Source organism: Sardina pilchardus, chromosome 2, assembly GCF_963854185.1.
Source record: "Sardina pilchardus chromosome 2, fSarPil1.1, whole genome shotgun sequence".
NCBI lineage: Eukaryota > Metazoa > Chordata > Actinopteri > Clupeiformes > Clupeidae > Sardina > Sardina pilchardus.
In genome coordinates this window covers 33,550,103-33,575,307 of record NC_084995.1, presented here as the reverse complement: position 1 = coordinate 33,575,307, position 25,205 = coordinate 33,550,103, and the positions used below count along the sequence as shown (strand labels likewise).

The window sequence follows — 25,205 nt, the reverse complement described above, 5'->3', positions numbered from 1 at the left end:
ACAAGCCAGAAAAAACATAAGAACATAAGAAGAGAGATGGACAGAGAGAGATACGGACTGTGGGGGACAGTGTGTGTGTGTGTGTGTGTGTGTGTGGGAGAGGAAGAGACGCAGGAGGGATGCTTCCGAAGAAAAGCAGGCCGAGGATAAGGGGCCCGCACCTCTGGGCTGTGCTCTCCATCTGTCAGTCTCCAACAACACACACACTGGACACACACCAGCTGAGTGTTAGCATGTGCCGTACACACACAATCACACTCTTCACCATCTCGTTTATCACCGGGCATGAGGGCCTTCTCCTGGGGCCCCTGCTGAAATCTGCCCTGGTGTTGTTTATCGTGCCCTGCCACCAGTCTGCGCCCGTCACAGACCGCAGGAGCAGGGCAGGACAGGCACATGTGCACAGAGCACACGTGGGCTGTACAACCGCACCTCCGACTAGGACACCTCAAGAGATCATACTCTGTCAGAACACAGAGTTAAGCAGCAGATAGCCCAGCAAACGACGTCCTTTCCACTTAGCAACACCGCTGACTCGTGGTTACTACGATTGGGACGTGTGGCTGGGGTGACCTAGTGATACTCGTGTGCGTGTCCTAGGCCGAGGTTCAGAGTCGACCGCAAGAGACACCGCTTCCGAGCGGTCGCTCTGCCCAGAATTGCTCTGCTCTAAATTCCTCGTGTAAAAAGAGTCCTGTCTTCACTCACCTAATGCCGCCATTATGGCGCAGGCATTACAGCCATATGACGCCAAAGAAAAGGTATCCATTCCTAAAAAAAGAGGTCTGGGCTTTCGGTATAAATAGCGTTATGCCACATGAGTAAAGTCTAATATGGAAGTATCTGGCAGCAGGGCTAAATCTGTCCGTTTGGTGGAGGTAGAGCGTTACACGGAACAAAAAGTCCAGTTATATTCATGTCGGAGAAGGGGAAGACCACGAGGACAAAGTCTGGGGCCTGCCAACTGTGACCGGCAGACTACATGCTGGCAGGAAAAAAAAGGGAACACACACAGAGATGACCAACAAAACACACTGCACTGAATTCGGTGGGAACGAGTCAACTGAGATTATATGTCCGTTTCCTACTCCTACTCCAACGTACTAGTACACGGACAAAGCCCGTTCCAAGATACACACAAGCCTAAAGACTGGACAAACTTCTAAACCACAAGTGAGGTCCCAAGTGAATTCAAAGCCCTGCACTGGGGATTTCAAGTGTCACAATTAGTGATGCGCGGTTCAGCCCATTACCCGCGGATATCCGCGGGTTTACCCGCGGGTCGGGCGGATTTGGGTAGGCCTAATAGTTTTTTCTAAATATTGCGGGTGGGTCGGGTCAAAAAAGTAAAAATGCACATTTCTCACTTGTTAACTTCCGACATATTAGGTGGCGATGCGCCTGCAATACAGGAGGTGTGGTCGAGCGCAAAACATAATTTCTCCTAAATTCAGCACCCAATTGCGCCATGCGTGACTGACTGAAAAAGTCAATCGCGCATTCGCTACTTTATGGACATGGAGCCTAATGATCTGGGATATCGAAGGTTGTGCACAATGCGAGAACACCTCGCTTCTGTCATAGGCTACACGAATAAACAGCTGTGCTTGTTAAATGCTTGGCAGTGTTAAACGCAAAAGTAGGCTAGCCTATGAAGTCGCAAGGGGAAATATGAATGGAAACTTGTTATGAAGATGAGATTTAACACTAGCTATGTCTAGGCTGCAGATTATGAATGGTGTGGAGGAGCGCAGATTGTCAAAATGACCGATCATTGTAACCCGCTGTTGTCCTCATGTGGGCTAATTAGGCTAGGAAAGACGTTAAATGCGTTTTTTCCTTTCCGCGGGTCGGGTCGGATTTGGGTCACAATTCGAACATATTTTTGCGGATTGGGCGGGGCGGTTTGGATCTCCTGAAAAGTCGGGTTGGGGCGGGTTTTAAAAAAAGCCCACCCGCGCATCACTAGTCACAATCTATATCCGGTTAGCGGAGCATTTCTACATTATGCCACGGGGACAAGCTTTCAGTCTGCAGAGTGCAGAACATACCCAGCAGACCAGGCCTCACAGATGTGGAAACAGTTTTTTCCCTGGAAGCTATAGGACGTAGCAGATGGATACAATCCTCTCAGGCCCGTTCCAAACTGTACAACACACGTGGCTGTCTAATGGTATAACAACCATCATGCTCTCCCCGTTAATGTCCGATTTCCCCATTCGCACAGGAATACTCGCTCACGTTTGCTGGTGCCTGTGCTCAAGCAAACAGAGGAGCAGCACACACACACACACAGTACAGGACAGCGCAGCGCAGCATAGCATAGCGCAGCACGTGTCTCCAGCTGTGCATCTGGTCGCTGCTGCCAAACGCAATCAGTGCCGGAGTGGGAAATCTGGGGGCGTCACCTAGCAACATGTTGCAACTCTTGGCAGAGTCCAGCTCCTCCTGCGCTCCTGACCACCTGGCCTGCCTCAACTTCCCCCGCACCGGCACCCGCGCCCCTCAGCCATTCGTTCGACTCCCAGCCCCCCCTCCACCCCACCCCCCGTCCGACCCGGCTTTCCTGTGCGCCGTGACCGGTGCAACAAGAGACCAGCCTCCGTCTGACTCCACCACCCGGCCCACCTCTGGCCCTTGGAAATCCCTTAACTCCCCCACCAACCAAAACAAAGCATTTTAAACCATACTGTACTGAGCACTGGCCGTCTAAGAGCCCTCTTAGAGCACACCCACAGAAAGTCTTTTTGCTCACTTCTAATAACACTAGTATGGACAAGTGCAAACTCAAATGAAATACTACTACGACAGTTTATCAGTCATGACACCATCCACGGATAATGAATAATCACGGACCGTTTCACTTTCGCAGGTCTGAGACACTTGACTGTTTATTTGCTGAAATGCTGCCACATTCCCATGCTACAGTTCCCCACAGGCTTAAATCATCTTAATGTCGGTTCTGGCAAGTCAGCTGAGAAAAAAACAGCACTATGGGAAACACATGGGGCGACACATCTGGAGACAGGTCACGGCGTACACCTGCGTGTGCAGAATCTCAGTCCAAGGTATGTCTCTCGCCATCTTGAAGCTGTAAATTCAGCCCCAGTCTGACAGCGCGCTTGGACAAGGCACATGTAGAGAGAGTGGAAAACGCTGCCAAGAATTCACCAAACATGCAAACACGAGAGAGCCAGACTGGAGCGGAGGGAGGGAGGGAGGAAGGGAGAGAGAGAGAGAGAAAAAGAGGCAGTGGAAAGAGAATGATAGAGAACATGATATTGGGATATAGGTGGTCGCTTTACTTAAGAGTTTATAATTGATTTTTTTTTATTCACCTGCAGGGTGGGGCTGTTATCGAAGTTGTATGCGCTGGGGCGTCCCTCGAGTGTGGAGAAGGCCACGTTGCCCCCGGTGAGGGGGGAGATGTCGCTGAACTCGTCCGTGCAGAGGGCCTGCTGCTCGTCCTCGCCGGTGCGGATGAAGCCGCGGTTCATCTTGCTGTAGGTCTTCTGGCAGGAGCCGCTGTAGTACTGGTAGGGCACCCAGGGGCCGTCCTCGCTGGTGCGCTTGTAGATGGCGAAGCTCTCCGGGCGGCTGGTGTGGAACTTGAGGCGCACGTAGGTGATGTCAAAGGACTTGCCTGGAGACACAAGATAGCCAGATATGAGACAATAGCACATACATGCAGGGGAAGAGCAAGTTTCATCTTCTTCACCGTCACTAAGCGCACACAGTGGAAGTCAATGAGTCCTGGCTTTTGGAAACGCTGCACAAGGCAAAGAGGAGTTTCCTCCACTGAGCCATGGAGCTCGCTCACACCATTCATTCTACATAGACATGATATATCTAAAAAGACATTTTAAATGTGTGTTCATTAGCATAACAGGACACTATTTAATATAGAAATAGTATGCTGATGGTGGTACGAACTTTTGGTAGGATCTAGTCAAAGGATGTTCATATATATGAGAAATATATGAAAATAGCAGACACCTTCCAGATAATCAGACGCAAACTTTCTGTGACCCTGGTATGTTGTGGGATAAGATCGAGCTGTCTATACAGAGGAGGCTGGGGCATATGCGAGATAAAATAGGGACGCAGACATAGGGTGGTATAGAAGATCAGATGGACATGCATTTGCACACCTCTGTAAACCATACTAACTTGTGCATGCAGTAAAGATTACACAAAGGAAGGGGAGAAGGAGGAAGCTCACTAGACAAGACATGACGGAGAGGCACTTCACACTCATGCCGAGATGCCAGAAATCACTTAAAGATTTATGGCATGAACATTTTGCTCAATCCCCCACATAACTCCCTCTAAGTACGAAACCACCCACAACAGAAGAATTTTGAAACAATAGAGAATAAACACATATTTGACATAGCTTACAATGCAATAATTAAAAAATTATGAAAGGCTGTATTTTTCTCCGAGGTGGGTGGGGTGGCCCAGGCGGTGGAAGGGAAGAACTGCGGACGTGAAGAGTGAATCGTTTTGGCACTAAGACACGAGTTTCTGAAGGTTTTCCACGGTCCTGCGGTAAGAATACTGTGCTTGTCCAAACATATTTTGCAAGCCTGAGCAGGCTAGGTGTGCTTGGAGGCCAGGGGGGGTGGGGGGGCAGGAACAGCAGACCATATCTGCATAGGCCCCGGGAAATCTTACCAAGACACGTCATATATTTCGTGAAAAGAAAATGACACCATCTTTCAACGGGGCGACAAGGGGACAGTTGTTTGCTTAAGCAAAGAATTTCCTCTCTAAACAGATCAGGAGAAAAGCTAAAGTGGCCCCATTGTGAGCAGAGCCCACAGTTATGGTTAAGTTCAGATAACATAGACAAACTGTGAAGCCCTATGGTTAGCTATGGTCAAAGCTTGTAGGCTACTTAGACACCAAACAGTCTGAGCAAAGTGAGTGAATTGCTGTGCAAAGTTTGTTGCCTCCAAACAATCTTTTCTGTGTGGGGTTCGATGTTGCCATGGTAGTGAACTTGCCGGCTCTTGAGAGCCTGAAACATCTAGCCGTCAAGGTCAAAGTTCAACTAAAGGAAGAGAATTCTTTTTACAACAGGGTGTGGGTGGATTTCAACCCAGAGACAGAGCAAACAGCATGCTTGAGTGAAGGTACAAATCAAAGGCAAACAAATCTGATGAGCTTATTAAATCTGCTTAAAGAAAAGGGGCCTCAAAACAATCCCAAAATATCCCCTATTCTTCTTTCCAGTTTCTCCAGACAGTAATGGCTTTAGCCTCAAGCTAATTCAGACAGCGGGAGGTAGGGAGATTACACATGGCCCTAAAATGTGAGTTCACCGTCGTGTCATGCAAAATATATCTCAAACGGTATTCCAGAACAAGAGGTCAGAGAGACCTGCTCCGACCCGAACAGAAAAAGAGAGAAAGAAAGAAAATACACACGGTGAACGTTTTGTGTTAAGGGACACTGCTTCAGACAGTCTTCTGTTTGGAAGACCATGACTGTTGGCTGCAGAGCAACATAAACACTTTGAGAAGAACAAATAATACCAAGTTCCCAATGACTTCATCTAAAGCACAAAAAAAATGTTTTAGGCTATTGAAAGTCTATGATGACAGAATGGGTGTGCAACCACCACTATCTTTTAAAGCAAGCTGAGATGGATATGCAGTCACCTTGTTTAGCCTGTGAGTCAACGTCTGTCTGGAGACTGGGGTGTGGAGGACAAAGTTGTGCACAGAGCATGATACAGAGAGAGTGCACATACCACGAAGCAGACCGACGATTTCAGTCAAACCACAGGATGGGGCAAATATAACGTGCAAGGGTGTTTTCTTTACTGACAATGTTTCAGAACAGGGGCAAATGGAGGGTTGTGATTTCAACTCTAACAGGTGTTTAAAGCAATTTCTTACAGCCATCCAATTTCACAGCACAATTAATTTGACTGGGTCACGCCTCCTACATCCCGTCTGCTACACAGACAACCCTCTGCAATTACAAGTGATAACAATGATGACATCACTGGACAACTGCTAGACTACGCCATGTTCTCATTGGTTAGTTCAGTCAGCACTGCAGTACCTGCGGGTCGACACCAACCATTCAAATGGCTCGCTAAAACAAAGTGCTCCGCTAACCAGCTGAAGAGGCTTCAGTTGGAATGCGTGCTTGCCAAAGGCAGAGGGTGTCTGTCTACTGAAGGGGCTATCCTTTGGGAACAGACTCTGTCATTGATATTTCATTTCAGAGGCCGCCCCCGCATCCTCACAAAACAAGACAAACAGCATCTGTTGGCACGACGATGAGGAGAGCAGGGCAAGCCGAAACACACACACACACACACACACACACACACACACACACACACACACACACACACACACACACACACACACACACACACACACACAGTCCCTTCATGGCTGGAACATGGTGGAGAGTTCTGAGGAAAAGCACACAAAGAGCACTTGAAGCGCTGAATACAGGTGCTCAGTGGAGCATCACGAGTTCAATGCCATGTCTGAGCCTGTGCTAGTGACAGCACGGAGCCACGGGTCAGGGGCCAGTGGAAACACTGGGCCACCTCGGAGGCACGGCAGTCATGGGATCCTCGCTCCACTTTAACAGGCTAGAGGGGGAAAAAAATAACATGGAAGTGGAGAGGGCACATATTGGAACTGCAATGTGGTCACTGTGGACATCGAGTTTGTAATGGTGAGATGAGTGGGGGGAGGGGAGGAGGGAGAGAGAGAGAGAGAGAGAGGATTGTGCAAGAGTTGGAGGAATTAGTGGAGGATTTGAAACTGCTTCAGTATCTATAGCCCGTGGGGACATACTTTAACAGTATGGTGAGTGATGCATGCGAAAGGGAACGCCACACTCTGCCAAAACTCATCAGCTGGGGGATTTGTGACTGTCTTCGCCGTCTGGTCATCCAGCGAGAGCAATGGACATCCTGTATGCGCCAGAACAACTTCCTTTGGGTCAACCGAGTGACCTCAGAGTCGGGTTAGCTAAAGTATGGGAAGCGACGCAGTTTGTGTTCCTGCAGCTGCGAGAAAAGCAGCCACAGGTGTCCCGAAGACCGACAAAGTCGTACATGGAACAGGCCATGAGAACCCGGCTTGCAATTACATCAGCCTGGTCTCACGGCATCTTCTCCAGAGAGGCATCTGCATTTCACTGTAAATGACCAAATTCACTCAGGCCACATGCAAGACCGCTGTGAGAACTTAACCCAATTACGGCAAGCACAGATTTGTAAGGGTGGGGGGTTTGGGAGGTTTGTAGGCTACGGGGCTGGCAGAAAAGGACAACAGCTGTATGAGACCCGAGCAGCAGGAGTTTCCTTCAATAACATCACAGTTTTGCCACATGAGAACGTTCACAGTTGGAAGTTGAGGTAGATAATCCAGACAGTCTCGGGTTGAGAGGGTGGGAAAGGGTGGAAGGGGGAAAAAAACTTCCAATCTGTTGATGCCAATTTATTTCCAATTTAAAGCCCATTGTGAAAACTCAAAGAAGTCAATTGAGAGCGGGTCTGTTTTGAGCCCCATGAAGCATCGTAATCCATGGCTTTAGCCTTCAAGTCCTGGGCAGCCACAGAGCACCACAGCCAAAAGGAATTCAGTCACTCCTTCCAGAACAATCAACCACATTGATGAGACAAAGAATTTACCAATTCATGTCAGAAAAAGCTGTATGGACTGTCCAAATACTGAGAGTGACTGCTCACACAGAAGCCACATTTGAGTCAACGTTATGGTCTTTCATCGAATTAAATATGAACGTCACATATAAGCTGCATTCACTCAGTACACTGACTGCAATCCAGCTCACATGAATACAATACTTAACATACAAAAATCCTTCACATTTGCCAAAACCTCCCACACGGATTTCTTATCAAAGCTTTAAAGTCAGGTTGTTGTGTTGTTGGCTAAAATGACACACTGGTGCACACACGACACCACGCCCGCCCTCTGTAATTCAACCGCATTTGAGACAAGGATTCCCTAAAGCGAGATCCTCTCTGTGTGTGTGTGTGTGTGTGTGTGTGTGTGTGTGTGTGTCCACAGTTGAGCACCTGCCAACTTCAGGCACTCTCTGAAGAACAGGACAAGAAAAGAAGTGGGGGGTGACAGTGGGGGATGGGGTAAACTGGCTGGAATGCCTTTCCATACAGCACAGTGACGCCAGTGGGGGTGGGGGGTGGCCAGAGGAAGAGAGGGAGGGAGAAAGAAAGAAAGAAAGAAAGAAAGAAAGGAGTAGGAGAGGGAAGGGAGGGAGAGAGAGGTAGAGAGAGAGAGGGAGAAGAGAGGGAGAGAGAGAGATGGCGAGGTGGAGGTAACTTCAAAGAATGGTAGGAGAGGCAAAAGACAGACTGAAGACAGACAAGCGAGGGGCGAGTGAAGAAGTGAGACTACAAAAGCCAGGGGGACGTCGGCAGACAGCGGGCAAGAAAAGGAACAAAGGGTCAGCTAATGAGAGGGGCACTGCAGGAGAGGGAGAGAAGCTGGGAGCGTTAAGACCTGCTTAACACTCCCAACTCCAATCCACCTTCACTATTCTCCAGGCTATGGCTCCAGAGGGGCCTTTTTTAAAAAAAAAAAATCATTTCTTTTGATTGCCTGGTCTTTTAATACAAAATATATGCTTGAGGTAACGGGAGAATCCATACATGTCCCTATTTCAACCAAGTGTCCCCCCCCCCTCCTAAGCACCACATTGTGGTTTTTCTCAGCTTAACTGGTCATTACGGAACCCAAGTTGTGTGTTCGCGCTGCATGCCAGGGCATGTGTGGTTCCCATAAACACAGGGTCTCTCAAACCAACCACATCTCTCTCTGGTCCTTTAAACAAGGCAGGGAGAAAGAGCTGTCGAGTGAAGGCATTTGGAGACGTTTCACTCAAGGGGTTTCAGATGCACATTTCTGGTCTCTTGTTACCCTTCGTCACTTCAGAGCGAATCACGGTGGCCTCGACGAGTTGTCTCCAGAACATAAACTGATCATTTGTGAGCCACAGAGGGAGAGAGCAGTGGCAGCCACTCGGACTACTTTTCATCCAAACAATCCCCAATCGTTCTCAATATGTTGAGTGAACGAGAGAGTAAAACAGTCTGTACACATTGCTCTCCAGACACAGGTCGTTCTTTGCTGAGAGAGGTGAAGGAGAGAGGGAGAGGGAGAGGGAGAGGGAAAGAGAAAGAGAGAGAGAGAGGAAACAGCCTTGAGAAGAAAACTGATTAGGACTCGGCCAAGAGGGAGGCTACCGCCCACATGTCCAACCTGAGAATTTGAAGTGTGAGTGAGGCCCCCCTGACCAGTCAACAGAGACAGGCTTGTCCTTGAGCCTTTTTATGTGTGACCTGACTGATAAACTCCCTCTGACATGTTCATTGCCAGATTACTGTGTCCATTGTGTTCCACCACGACACTGCTACCAGTCACTGATTAAAGGATTTTGCAGCCCTTAAAAGACAAACATGAGAACAAGGAGGTGTAGGGAACTGTCAGTGTGGAATAGAGGCCATTTCCAAGAGCTTTAATACAATTCCTTCCATTTTCAAAATATTTATCAAGGTGCCTCTACATAAGGTGAGTTAGGTGACTTAAAAAAAAAAAAAAAAAAAAAAAAAAAAAAAAACGTTGAAAAATTTTGTGTGCAGACGTTTTATTTTTTATGGCTGAAATGGGGGTTGGACAAAGGTTCAGAATTTGTAAATAGATTAATCAATTCAGCTCTAAATTATTTCTAAATACCCTTCTCTTGTGAAGTTGCAGGACTTTAAAGACAAGCTTGTTTATGATGCAGCTATCAACTTAACTATTGATGGACTGCGCCCGGACGTGTGTCCCCATTACAAAGTGCCGAAGTAGCACGGGAGACTGAGAAAGGAATTCAGGCCACAGTTTAAAGGTGAGGTCCAGTACTTTGACTTTAAAATTCCTTTGAACACTGACATTCCCGAGCTTGAAACTGTTAGCTATTAGCTGAATTTACACTGTTCTACAACCTTTGATTTCTCTTGAAGATTATTTGCAGTGATAAGTAATTAACTACAAGCTACATTCACTTTATCTCAGTTACCTGAGGATCAACAAGATCCAGCCTTAGGGCGACATCTTTGACGTGGAAAAATATTAACAGATAGGGGTACACATAAAACAAACCCAGATCTGCACTTCAGTTCTGGAAATGGGAAGTTCTTAACTTCAACAATAAATTGGTCTTGAGTCCTTTATAAATAAAAAAACCCCCAAAACATTAAACATTTTCACTCAAACATTTGGATAATGGCCAAATATACTGCCGCAGGCTGTTTGCTGTACTCCTTTGGGAACAGGTGAGAAATCAACAGGTTTTAGGGACCTGAGGCCACCCATTCTGATCGGGCGCAAGATCTGTGGTGTGTCTGTCTCTCCCACGAGAACTTCTCCGGGCTCTGTCCTGAGGACCCCTCTCCCACCCCCCAACCCCCACCCTTCCATCCCCGTATCGACCCAACCCCCCACCCTATGGCCCCTCTCCCCAGGAATCCTCCACTTCCCAGCTCTGTCATTAAGTACGCACACAGGTGACGAGCCCCATTTATTTACCACCCAAGCAACCCCCTCACTGCTGTGCAATGCGGCCGCATTACTCTTTGTTGTTCCAAGAATAGCTCTTCTTAATTAAACACAAATGTGAAGCATAGAGTTATGCCCTCTGGGAGAGGGAAAGTGAAGAGACACACTGGATTCACACTGCCTTGGTGACGACAAAGTCATTGAAACAAAACAAAAAAAAAAGATTTCTTCTGTGGTAAACATGATGAAGTTTCTTAACGTAAACTCCAAAAGGACAAGAGCAATTTAGGGCTGTTATCTGCTCAGAAGAAAGCTCTACTGAGACACTTGTACTCTGCCCCGCTGTTGCAACTCTTTAAGGTATGTCCATGTTTGCCTCTTCACAGAGGGCTGTGCATAGGCTGAAGCAACTTGCTTAGGGCCTCAAGCTGCATTCCTTCCTCTCTGTTCTTCCCTTTTGGCCTTGGGACTGACAGAGGAGTCACCCAGGAAAGCGGAGGATTAGGGGGTGCCGTGGGACAAGGGATGGAGGGGAGGGAGCAGGAATGGGGGGTGGGGGGGTTAATGTCCAGGGGAAGGCCTCGACCCAAAGCTGCTGCCCAATTAAAATTTCCTCCCATGACTTCATCACATTCTTCCCTAGGGGGATGAACAATGCTGGCTTTGACTTTTTAACGTGTGGGTATGACCATTTTTCACCCCCCCTCCCCTCCCCCCCTACAGTACAGTTTTCACCATCTGCCCCAGTGTCTTCTGGGAGATATAAAGAACATCTGTTTGACCACTCACTCCCACAGCATGCTGACAGGGAGAGCATACCGAGACATCAGGTGGTGTGGAAGGAATACCATGAACCAAATATTTCTAGTAATCGTGCACTTCGCCTTGGTTTACTTTATAGGCTGATGAACTGTAAACCGATCCAAACAGTCTGTGAGAATTAATGCAAGCCAACTAGTGATGTATTACTAATGGATGAAATCCTCTTTGTTGCTGCCCAATTGATTTCGTCGCTTTTCAACAGACATAAATCACAGTTAAAATTGCTTGCATAGTGCATTCACATAAGCATTTTTAGGGCCAATTACAGCAAACCCACATTTGGCACGAAGTTTTGGCATGGTAGTCTTTTCACCTTCTCTCATTAGCCAGTTAAAAATACAGCCTCCAAGCAACAGACGTGCCTGACAAGGCAGCCAAGCAAGGCTGATGCCTCCTAAAAACACGTCTAAGCTGAGGGTGAGTCACTCGCCTCTGATTAAACAGGTAGTGCAAAAGCACACTGCACAAAGAGCAATGGTGTGTCTTAGAGTCTGCGAGGGATTTTGGAGGTGACATTTTATGATAACCTGACACATATGAAATCCAAAGCAAATTGAGAGATTTATTTAGTGAGTGTGAGGGGGGGGCAGAGTGAGGCACACATTACAATGGGGGAATGTGAGGAATGCGCCGAGGCTTGTCGTCAGAGAGAGAGAGAGAGAGAGAGAGAGAGAGAGAGAGAGAGAGAGAGAAAGAGAGAGAGAGAGAGAGAGAGAGGGAGGCTGATGGCTGCTTACGAAACATCATGGGCTGACAGTCTGTCAAATGGGGTCTAAAATATGTGAAGTGGGAAGAAGATTTGGAAAAATGAGAGCAAGCCCCTCCCCCCTTCTAACTCTAAGTGGTGCAGTTCCGCCTCCAGCTGGAGTGTCTAAGCCTCAAGAACGCCTCTCTCAGCCCAACCCCACGACTGGTCAAAGTCACGTTACCGAATTTGTGTGTCTGCCAGCCACAGAACGGTCACTGACACCCAGCGCTAGTTACGCATTACTGGGCTTTTTAAGCTCTGAACTATTTAGGTTGAATAGTTGGCCTATGCCTGTACCAACCTCCTCAGGCAGAGCTGGATACAGTACCTCAGTAACACATGCCCCACTAATTACAGTGAAGGCATTAGAGGAAGTTCAGCAAGTCTGCAGGGGGCTTAGGTGCTTGTTGGGAACTCAAGAGTCTGTCATTAAACAGAGAAGGCCTAGGGTGGCATATACACACACACACACAGGCATTCACACAGAGACACAGACTCGCGGTTTTTTGTATGGCCTATCAGGCCATCTGACCCCTGCCTTGTGTAAAGATAAACAGCTGAGTGGCCTTCCAGGCAGGGCTTTAAAATTCACACACACACAAGGCCTCAACATAAAGCAGACGTCCTGTAACCCACACCACCAAGTGAGAGAAGCAAACAAGGTCCTAGCGCCCTGCTGAGACACCCAGAAGTTCTGAGAGAGAGATCAACTCTTGACACTCTGATCTTCCAAAGAGTAATGCTGCTTTTCAACTCCTACATGCTATATTGCATATTCAAATGGTCTCAGGAAAACACCAAAATACAAATTCGTAAGGCTACTGGTTCTTTATTTAACTGGCACTGTATTTATATGTGTACACAGGGGAGACGAGTCAACAGTGGGGTAGGTGCAGTGGGTGTTGCTCAATGGGGGTTGTTTGGGGAGAACCCTGTGGGGTGTGAGACCACAGACTGCATGTAGGGGGTGGGATAGAGATCTGGGAAGAGGGGTGGGAGGGTAATGATTGAGTTTAATGTCCAGGGCCCCAAAGTCGTTACTTAAGAAAGCGTATACAAACCCAGAGCTGTGAGATGTGACAATGGGCTATGTTGGGTAACACTGAGGCATTCACCCCTGGGGAAGAATATGAAATGACTGAAAATCAATGGCAAATTGATTTCCAATGACTGGCAAATAAGAGAGGTCAAAGGTTTGAAAGACTGTTTCAAGAATGTGACAAAAGAACTAACACCACTCTCACTTGCGAAGAAACTGAATGTTGCGCATGAACCAACACAACTCTCACTTTGCAGATAGATATGAAAAAATGTGGAATCTAGCTGAAGTGAAGTGCTGTTCACTGCCCAAATGAATGGTACACAACTCAAATATGGATGATCAAAATAAAGCAGGCACATAAAACATTAATAAACACTTAACATTAAACATATTTTATTTACATGTAATTCCAGCGTGACTCATAGTCTACTGCAACTCTAATATTTTCAGCTATGAAAATAGTACCACTCTCGTCAAAACGTAACTTGTGTGGGTTGCTAAACACAAGACTATTTAATGACCCTATTTGGCTACACTTCTCTTACAAATAGATGTTACAATGTGGGAAAAGTAACGACAAAACAGGCAGTAAAAAAGACCCATAAGAGACCACCCAGTGTTTAGTTCAGAGACAGAGGAAGTCAGTGGGACAACCAGCCAGGTCAGATAGCACTGTGTGTTCCTGCCTGTCTGTGCAGGATCCCCCCCTGCCGCTATGCTAAAACACCTGCTCTTTCTTACACTAGCTGATATTGACACAAAGCACATCCACACAGAACAACAAATGGCAAATAGTCAACCTCTAGTCTTAAAAGGACCACTATTCATGATCAACTTGCATTCATCTTGAAGCCAACAGAGAAGCTTCGTGTTTGCAAAGCACAAAGTCAATCAGAGAGATGTCTTGTTAGAGGGGTCCTATCTTATAAAGGTCTTACAGTATCACTGGAATGCCAGAGGAGTGGCCATGATGTATGGCTGATTTGCCGGCCTTAAGAGGGAGGTGAGGGTTAGGCAAGAACTCAGGGGAGTGGAGAGGTTAGCTGGGAAATATTTCATGGTTGACGACTGATGGGTTTTAGCAACTTAAAATGTTTGTCACAGGTCAATGAGCAAGGGACTGGTACCAGTACCATTGCCAATAATTAGCCACAAAGGCAACACAATGCATAGCAGAGGTTAACTCGAGCTCTCTTGAAAAAAACCCTCTCGCAAAAGGTTGAGACAGCATGAAAGGGATGCTTCGGGGCACTGGCATTCAGTATACCACACAGCAGGCCAGACATACTCACAACACTGGTCACACATTCTAGTCTCCAAGGAACCACATCAGAGGTAATTCACAGACAAGTCTTTGTGGTTGACTAGTCATAACAATGGGCTTTTCTGCTCTGAGTAACAACATGCATGCTGGTGGTGTGTTGAGAGGCAGACAGCCTTAGGATATTGGCATTTGATAATCTGATGAGGTCGAGTTTGATTCGAAGCGTATAACTTTTTTTCCTGTAGGCCATCTAAAATAGATGACTAAATGTACAGTCCAGTATATTATAAGTAAAAAAAATAGGAAACATCCACTTTTCTCAGTAAAGTAATAACACTTTAATAAAAATCTGATTAGCAGAACAGAAGGTTGCCGGGATATCATTTTATCTCTTAATGAGAAAAAAAATCAATTAACTTCAACGGCTCATGGGTTGCCAACAGGCCAGAACATAGCATCTGTAGTGCAGAGTTAATGGTAAACCAAGTTAGGGCAAATCCTAAAACACATCTGAAGCTTGTATCTTGTATTCATGTTAACTGGCTTACTAGTGTCAGAGATCTGAAACTCCACTGCTAGAAATGTATTTAGAACACAGTGAACAGTTCACAGCTAACTGTGGTGGAAGACGAAAGGTGCACGTGGGAATAATTATGGTTAAATACATGACAAAGCATGACTAATAAACAATGTATTGTGCAAGGGATAGTTCTTCTCTAGTCAGCGCAGCCATGTATGCATGATTTAACACGGATGCTAGACATGGAACAGCTGCATAAACAGTTACTGTAGTGGTGCCAAAGCTTGACGTCCGGGCCACCTCCTCAAATAGCATACTTGGACCTGCAGGATGGGGGCTGCATTTAAAGGACCCCTTGCACTAGGCTCATATCAGTGTCTTTGGCCTGGGTAGAGGTGCAGGCTAATCCCAGGCTTATGCGTTACATCCTTTTTTTAAACCTCATCATTTGTAGGATTTATTTTTGGTAAATGACAAAGGGCATTATTGAAAGATTAATTGTACAGTTATTTACATCAACAGCTATCATAAACCTGATGTCATGTATACAGTCTTGAAAATGTAAAAAGAATGAAGTTATTTTGACAGTTGAAACACTGGCTTTGTAAGAGTTTAATACACAGTCTTAAATGGGGGCGGCAGACACACATGATCTGAAATAGGCCTACTAATGAGCTTGAACACTCATGCCTGTTCAAGTGATGTTCTATACCATCTATAATTAAAAAACAAAACTGCTGTAATGTGGCAATACAGTAATTTCCCACATATAAGCCGCATTGTGTATAAGCCACAGGACAGTGTTTTATGCAAGTTAAAAGAAACAAAACCATATTAACACCATATTAACTGCTCCCCCTGTATTAACCTCATAGCGGAAGAAATTTAACAAAATCAATTTAGAGGCCGCGGCTAATAGTCAGGAAATTACGGTATAGGTGAGGTAACCACTGAAGCACCAATGACAGGAGCAACCAAAGGAGCCCAAACAAAGGGATCAAACTTTCAGAGTTTCAGGCCGGGTGCGGGTGGTGATGGTGTGTAAATCAGTCTCCATGTCAGACACACTCTCCATAATTATGTTTATTACTCTTACTGCAGACAGCCTTTTCAGCCCATTCCCTGCACCCCCCTCTGACCACAAGAAGATCATTCCTTACTCAAAACAGGCTAAAATTACACTGCAAGCATCTGCACGTCCTAGTAATGCATCTCCCCCCTCCCCACCGTCTTTCTCTGTCGATGTTCCACAGACGCACATTCGGCATCTCTATAATAAGGAAAGTCCTGTCCCTCGGGCATTTAATCATTTCCTGAATGCAAGGCGAGTCAACATCTCTAGTGTGAGACAAAGAAGAGGAGCAGGAGGCCACAGAACTCAAGGCCTCCCGTGGAGTGAGAGAGTCTACTTCCTCCGCACTTGCAGAAGGGGTCAGGGGATGCTCTCCGTCCACCCGGTCAACACATCTTTTCCCACAAGTCGGCGTCTGGAAGTCCCCGCCGACTCCACATTTGGTCATTCCAGGACTCACAGAAGAGCAGGTGGGGTAGTGAAGACACTGATTACCGAGACACACGCTGAGCAAAATGCCATTTTGTTGTGCAACAAGCCCTGAAGACATCATGGGATTTTGGGGCGGAAAAAGATTGAATCAGTTCACCCAGTATGCGCGAGTGTTCTAAGATAGAACAAGCTCATCAGGCAGTACGAACTGATTTAATGGCTTACTGCGACAGAAGATAACAGCAATCAAGAGGCTTCAGAAAACAATCGAGAAAGTGTGAACTGACAGAGAAGAGTAAAGAGGCCCCGATAAGGTTTCTGGACAGTAGACGTCTCCTGGATGTATGAGGGGAATAGTAGTATTTCGGCAACGTTCTTCTGCAACATTCTACAGGCTGGTTTAAGGATTTGCTGCAAAGTAGGGCAACCAAACAACAAATTGCTGACTCTGGTGATAGCAGCTTTCTAAAGACAAGAGATATTGCCCATACCACCTGCAGTCACTTTGAAAGACAGATAAGAGCCATAAAGAAAACGTTTTATTCTAATAGACAAATCAAAAGCGAAAACCCCTCAGCCAAAAGCTGTACTTTTATTGCTGTTGAACATGTTGACTTTTGAGCGGGTAAGATGAATATCTAAGGAGCTTTTGAATTGTGCTTTGTTTAGTCTAAACCCGCATAAGTTTGGAAGAAGCAGCTAGGAGATGGTATTTATGTTTTGAAAGGATGAAACGCTAAGCGGCAATAGATTTTACATAAAGGTACATGTAGAACATTTTGTCAATGCACTTGTGAACCTTGTGTTGACCAATTTAATACTTTGATGTTCCAATATCAATTTCATATACAGGATACTTTGAAATAAACACTTCAAAAACTATGAAGTGTCTGAAAAATGTTTAGATTTTCACTTTCATTCTTGGTTCACTGGTGAACAACCCAGGCATTTGTGATTCTACACTGTGACTACTTGTGGGATACACCACCAGAGCCCAGCCCAACTGCATACTGAGTCACCATCAGCAGCTTTCACAGCACAAACCAGGCCTAGGCTATATATACACATCTTCCAAACACACACACACGCAGTCGCGCACACACACACACGCAGTCGCACACACACATATTTCAATGAGTTTTTTCAGAGGACTACTTCATGTAGCAGATTGCAATAACGATGACAAGGTCCGAGTTAAGTGAGCTTACTTGAAGCTTAGAAAAGTATGCAAAGCTTGCTTATTAGTATGAAGCTGCGTATGTAGCTGCCTGGAACAGCGTGCACATGGAGCCCACAAGACAATTCACTCACTAGACAGAAAAAGAAAGAACATCACTTAACCCACAAGAGGTTGTTGCTCAGCCAAAGTTAAATACAGCCACAGAATAAATAAATGGAAAGAAGGCCTATGGACAGCTGCTTTGGCTAAAACTGATCTTGGGGTGGGCAGTGAGGGAAATTTATGCACAGACTACAGCATGATTCATAACGTCTAAAGGGCAAACAGATAATAATACAGTGCCTACCACCTTGAGTCTCCATGCAATGCGACTAGACTGCAACCTATAGAGTAGTAATTACAGTTGTTGAGGCCAAGCTAGCTACACTTCCTTTTCATTTTGTAGATAAAATATGGCTGATTACTTCACTTTGAGTGACTTCCTGCACTGCCAGAGGCACAATAGAATGGGAGTTGAGTGCTTCATCCAGATGTCAGTTCTCTATAAAGAACAATGGCTACTGTCTCCCACTCATCCTGAAATGTGATGCCGACACATTGATGCATGGATCAGTCACATGGTCATGTACAAACTGTGCATAACTGAACTATAACTGTATCTAACTGAACTGTAACTATCTTTTGACAAAGCGGAGTCATACACTTTGGCACGTTAAACTAAAGATATTGCAGAGAGGTGAATACGGACTTAACGTAGGGCACACTAAGATCTCAATTTAAAGTGCTTTCCCCTCAGTGCAGTCATGAGTCTATAAACCAATACATAAAAAATAAATAAATAGAAACATATCAAACATGTCTTTAGGGATTATCAACCCTGCCCACACATTTCTTTATACCAGCAAACGAGCATGTGAGGGCTGAGAGCTGACAACCTTTTTCCACAAGTGTCAGTTTGCCATCTACGTTACGGGTCCCCTTCACTTTGACGTTTCCTGCCCGGCTTGTAAGGTCAGGTCCAAGAGGAAGCGGAGTTGGCAGGTTTCCCTCAGCATAACTGCAGTTTACTCCTGAGTATCAGTTTAAATTTCCGGCCTCAAAGAGCAGAGTGTACCGAGGGAGGCACGCTGCAGGAATCCCATAAACTCTGCGCAAACCCTGCCATGCAATTAAGGCTTCTGTTCAGCAACCTCAGGAAGTTTGCTTCCATCACAGAGGTCATAATGACAAGTGTTGTAAGAAATACATCACAGGGGAAAATATGTACATTGGGGCTTTTTGAAATGGAGAGTAGACCTTGAACAAATCCTTAGGCTACACAAAGACCCCACTCACAGAATATTAGCAGGGGTCTACTTCTTCATAATAGCCTCTACATTTCTGGGCTTAAGAAAAACAAAGAGAGAAATTGAGTAAATAGGACTGTAAATACCCTAATCACAGCTCGAGGGGTGGAGGGACACAGGGAGTGTTAAGAGGGGTCATGAGTTAGTTGCGAGCCATTAAACATGGAAAATTGGGGGCACCGTGCGTGGAGGAGCCGCGGCCTGTTTAGACACGTATCAGACGAGCAGGGCGCTGGCTAATGAAATCTTACGGGTCAAGCGGAGGTCGGCCGTTCGTCTTAAGGATCATTCCTTCTCAAAGTGGGCCTGTGCGGCCAAAAACCCACAGTCCCAACAGGAAGAGAAAACAAACTCATGCGAAAGGTAGAGGATTCAGGCAGGCGTGCACACGGTCACCTCTCATGCGGTCAAAACGTTGGTTTCACGGCTCACTGCAGGTTCAGGGAGAGTAGGCATCTTCACAGGTATGCTCCCAACTGACCCACACACGGAACACACTATTTCCCCCCCAATGTCCACACAGGGGATATTGGGGTGGAGAGAGCTTTGAGAGCGGCAATCGGGTGACAAGGGAGGCCCTGGACCAGCGAACGGGTGAGTCTCAAGGCTCCCAGGCCCCAGTTACCCAACCCCCCCCCCCCACCACCACCAGCCTCAACCTGTCACTAGCCTTTCAATTAGCCTACAACAGCAAGAATGTTAAGTTTCGACTTCAAAGTAAACACTGATGAATGGACAGCAAACAGAGGCTGTGTTTAAGCTCTTCTACTGAGGCCTGTAGAGTGCAAATCAAGAGGAGCGTCCGTCACCAGGCACAACACAACAGCTCTGCATGCAACGGGGTCGGGAGCAGGCGAGCGAGCAGGCAAGTAGAAGAGCAGAGGAGAACTATCAAAGAGAGAAGAAAAGAGAGGAAAAAGATTGTTGCTCTAGAGTGGAAAAGTAAAGAGAGAGGATAGAGACAGGAGAAATGGGTTGGGGGGGGGGGGTCTATAGTTGAACTAGTAGGAATGACAAACAAAAAGACTAATCCAGTGACTGGATAACCCCTCCCCCATGTAAAGAAAAAAGACAAAGGGGTTTTGTGAGGTTGTAGAACTTGGAGAGGGTGGGCAGGAGATTGGAGTGGGGGATAGGTTGGGAGGGGGGAGCTGGGCCATGCCTCAGATCTAAAGATAGGACCCTGACGTTGTCTCACAGAGGCCACAGCCTTCTTTCAAGCGACGAGTTTCTATTCAAAGGACTTAGGAGTTAGGAGCCGCCACTGAAGACATTCCTACATTTTTTTGCTTTAATAAGGTCCTGGCAAAGGTCCTGGTGTGTTTTAAAAATCCTTGAGGGACTCAAGTTCTTCAAGCCTAAGCCTCCGCAATGAACTGATAACCAAATCTGCTTTCACAAAAAAGCTTCTAATCCAATGATCACACTAAACTGATAACATAATTTTACCTTCCTGAAAATAAAAAAAAACCACATTGTTTCTGCTGTTGCCATCATAACTGGTGAATCTCCTGCACCAAATTATACAAGTTAATCTACATGCTGGTTTCTCTTTAGAAACAAAAGTCTAAAACATTTCATATGAAGTGGCAAAGTTATTTAAGAAGAGAACAACCTTTATAAGGTCACATAAGAAGAAAAAAACATCCAAGAAAAAATATGTTCATGTTAATGGTAAGACTAAACAGGATTCCTCTAATGACAACAGGAAGTGTTTTTTGAAAATAGGCCACTTCTCATCAATGAGGTCATCCAAAATGGTCCCTGAAAACACAATGTTCCATCCAAAAAAAAAAAAAAGTTATCTTCTCTTCGACCTGAGGTTTGGCTCATACCTGCTTTGAGCCAGGTGAATAGCTTACAAACTCTGCCAGCACGGTTTCTTTCCTACAGATAGCAATATGCAGTTTCAACCAAACTACACTCAACGTGACTGCACACTAAGAAAAGCAAGTGATAACAGTTTCCCTTTCCAGCGGAAGGCATTATCAGTTTGTTCCTGAACAGAGATGAACACCCAACTGACCAACATGATGTGACGGAGTAATACGCATGAACAAGGATATGAGGGTTGGACTAACATTCTATTCTCTGCTATTTCAGCTTCCAGACTGCGTAACACAAAGATTAAAGCAGGGCATCCATTTTCAGTATACGGCAGGGTTTTTTCTTAAAGCAAACGTTTGGGGACAGCATTGACAAAATGACGACGCAATTTGATGGAGGTGGTCCCCTCACAGTTCTCTATGCAGGAAAAGGAAAGCTGCTATGGCATGGCCTCATGACCCAAATGAAATGAAAGATTCTGACCTACTGAAGTACTGTAAGCAACAAAAGCTAGAAACCATATAGAAACAACAAAAAGGAAAGTCTCAAGAGTGAATCACCAGAGCAGCGCGTAATATTTTACCTGTGTGATTGAACACCTTGACTTCAACGACCTATTTCCAACCATAATACATTGCTATATAGCACAATTCTTTTTTTCTTTTTGGCCATTTGCATCTTAGAGCACATCTAACATAGTTAGGTGTCTCTACCTGCATAGTCTGATCAGTAATGAAGTAACGATACTCTACACAGTCACCTTTACAGAAAAGAAGGAATGTCACAACATAGTGAAGAATTTGCTTTGTTGTTCCACAGGAGGAGATCATGTTTAGCTAGAACAGACAAAGGATGTTAAGAATCCGATTACAGCCATAGCCCGATTCCTTCTCCGGACCGGAAAAATGAAGTGACCCTTACAAAATTCAATAAATACAACTGGACTCCAATAAAACACAGGAAGGGCAGTGAACAAACAATGTGTTTGCTTGGCAAATAGCCAGTAAATCTGGGCCACATCCCAATACTTAAGAACTAGACTTCCTTCCACTTTGCATCAACTGTGTAATTCAAACATTATAAATATTGTGACACATTGCAAAATAATACTGATCTGAAGATCACAGTGTGATGATTTTCCCTTTGCTGCAATAAATACCATACAAGACAATCAAGTTTGTTATGTCACCCCATGACCTGTTTATGTGATTTTGATACATTGAATGTGCAATTACATGGAGAACCCGTATTCATTCTTTCTCGGTTTGTGTTGAAAATGAAAATATTGACTTCATAGCAATATTTTGTGATGCAATCACAAATATTGTGCAATGGTGAGAATGGTATTTCTATTTTTTTTATCTGAAATTATATACAGAACAAGTGACATACCAGCTTGCTGTAACCACAGGCCTTTAAAAAATGTTCCAACAGACATGTTCAATGTGGCATGGGGGGTAATGAATTTGACATATTATTGGCATAACTAAGAACTGGAAAAGAAAATGCAAGTTGTCCTCGTTAAGTTTGCAACAAATTTTCTTTTTTTTTTGCACTGCCCTTCTGATTTAACACTGTATAGCAACAGAGACAAGACTGTCAAATGTTTCACATGAAGTCAACATCTGCACACTTTATACAAAGGCAATCGTTAGGCTACAAAGGGACATAATTTGAAAGGACATTTAGCTAAATCTGAAGTTTTTGGGCAGACACCTGGGGTGCATCTCACTAGTTGCCACTTGCCAAGAGTCCATTCTATAACCTATGTATCTTGACAATGACATACTGTATTTCTACAAGGATGAGCCGATGACTCTCTGAAAAATGCAGCCAGTATCCTGAACTGCTCTGAAGAGATTATGCTGTGTGGTACATTTATTTGTGTTGTCTGTCTTTTGGGACATGAACACTTGCCAAAACAAATACATGGAGGAAGGGATCTTTCAAAAACAAATATCTTGATTATGCCATTACAAGTATAACAATGACACAACTCTACAAAGATAGGACAGCTATTTGGGCTCAGGGGGCTGGGTTATAGTCATACAAATCTCAGACAAAACAGTCTTGAGAAGCCAAATACCATTCAGTACTTCTTTCACTAAAAATAATAATCTATGAGGGTTTGTTTCTCTGTGGTCTTCCAAATAAAAAAGGCCAAACTGGGCCAAGATCGGATACTATTTGTTATTTCTACCACTTCACTTCATAATAACAAAGGAAATCATCATGTTGAGAATTTGTTCATACAGCCTGAAACTCCATTGGTATCCAATTGGGAAAAAATGACCCCATGTTCTATGTTGTCCATGCTCCAGAGGGGTAAAAAGCACCCCACTGCCATTTTAAGAACATGATCTTCCCTCAAAGCAGCATGCCTTTCAGTTAGTAATGCACTGCACATTTAGACAGACCCCTGCACCTACGCCCCACTGGGGAAGTCCAGTGGACAGTGACCCAGGAGAACAGCCATTTATAAATGTGCTTTGTAAAAAAACAAATAATGTTAATGGTACAATAATAATGATAACAAAAAAACATACCATTATCTTAGGCAAGGTTTTCAAAAAGGAATTGCGTGAAAGACCATTTTGGTTTACTTTATCATGTTCACAGAGTAACTAAGGCTTTGGAACACATAGGCCTAGTTACTTTGCTGTCTTGTACCCCAGGCTTTTGTCCATCTAACTTCTATCATTTCAAAACAGTAAACAACAGTTGACAGTTAACAATGAAACCAAAATGAAAACACAAAGTCATGTGAGAGCAGGGGCTGTGATCAAAACAAAATTCTTCATTAAGCACAGAAGACAGACACTTCATGTCACTCAAGGGAGAGATCCAACTGCAGACGATGTCCCACTGAAGTCATCAAATTTTTGACTGTGGTGTCATGCGAAAATGTGTTTACATGTGGGAACAGCTGTATTTGGCCAAAGGCTGCAAGAGAGGGGAGGATAAAGGGTGTCCTTTTTACACTTCTAAACTCCTCTTTGAAGCCTTTGAAGAGTTTGTTGGAAAAAAGAAACAGTCTTGATATTAGATACGCTTTAAAACAACACCTTGAAAACAGAGATGCAAGTAAATTACACTGTATAACATCTGCAGTGTAGTTTAATGAAGCGTACAAACTACAAAGGACACAACTTGCCCTAACAAAAAGAACAGCACATGATCATGTACCCAGTCTCACTCATGAGAAGAAACCTACTTCAGGAGGAGACCATCTGACCGTTTAAAGTGTGTGCTGCTGAATCTAATGGCCAAGGTTGGTAGAACTGTTAAGAAGACATTTCATAATCAAAAGGTCAGGCTCTCCCTCACTCACTCAAAGAAAGAAAGACCCTAAGGTCTGACTATGAACATTCATTCATTGGCAGTTAACTAGAATTTTTCTCAAGGCCCAAATGATATGCCCTCGGGATAAACAGAGGTCTGAATGCCCAATCACGGATACTTTGCTGTTAGGAGGGCTGAACGCAAACAAGATAAGGGCCACTAATTGAACGTAGCCAGAGGGATAAGGTTAGAGAAAGAGTCTCGAAAACGATTACTCAAGGTGTTCCCATAAATGTGCACATACGCATCGACGTTTTGAGGTTGCTGTAGGCATAAGTAAATGTCTGCATTCATTCAACATGGATACATATGTGCGCATTTGTCTCTAGAAAGTATTCCAGTTTTGCCATGTCATGTCTGCTAAAGGTTCACCTTTCTTCAGTGTATGAATCTACAGTAAAAAATTGCATGTTTTGACTACAGATTTCTGGGCCCCCTACTCGGTCTAAATAGCGATAGCTACAGTACCTAACCTAACTTGAAACATTGTTGCAGGTAATGTAAGCAGTAGCTATATTGCGAGGGTGACTTCATGACAACATTTTGTGGTTGTGGGAATGGGTATGGTGGTGAGAGAAGGTATTTTTAGATTTACTGAATACAGTCAACAAGTTTGCTGTAACCACATCCATGTCAATTTATGAGCTAAAAGGCCTCAACAGGTCAGCATGGGGCGCCCATCAATATCCAACAGGAAGACAAACGTTCTGATTCTTACTAACTAGCATAGTACAGGGTTCCCACACTTTTTCATGGCCAAAACCTTTCCATGACTTTTCAATGACCTTGAATGAAATTTCCATGACTTCTCACAGCCTATAAATACATAACTGCTTACATTACGTCACCAATCCCAGGCCAGAACGTTGTGGCGAAAGATGTAAAAATACTGTTAAGAAAATGCACAATTTCAGTGCACTTTGACACAGTAGGGCCTACAACACGCATGCATGATTCATCTCGCGACTCCTGAACATTATGTATTATCCTAGCCAAGCCCTGCCCATTCTGGATCTCCTTTCAGGGAGATACTAGTCTAGGACAC

At 44.9% G+C, this 25,205-nt stretch overlaps 1 protein-coding gene across 1 annotated transcript in view; it reads right to left on the bottom strand.

The window, feature by feature from the left end:
- Positions 1–25,205, bottom strand: part of lamc1 (laminin, gamma 1) — a 54,359-nt gene that overhangs the window by 22,713 nt on the left and 6,441 nt on the right. Inside the window, exon 2 of the mRNA XM_062527795.1 lies at positions 3,339–3,643. Coding sequence (XP_062383779.1) covers positions 3,339–3,643 — 305 coding nt within the window. The remainder of the gene's footprint in view (positions 1–3,338; positions 3,644–25,205) is intronic.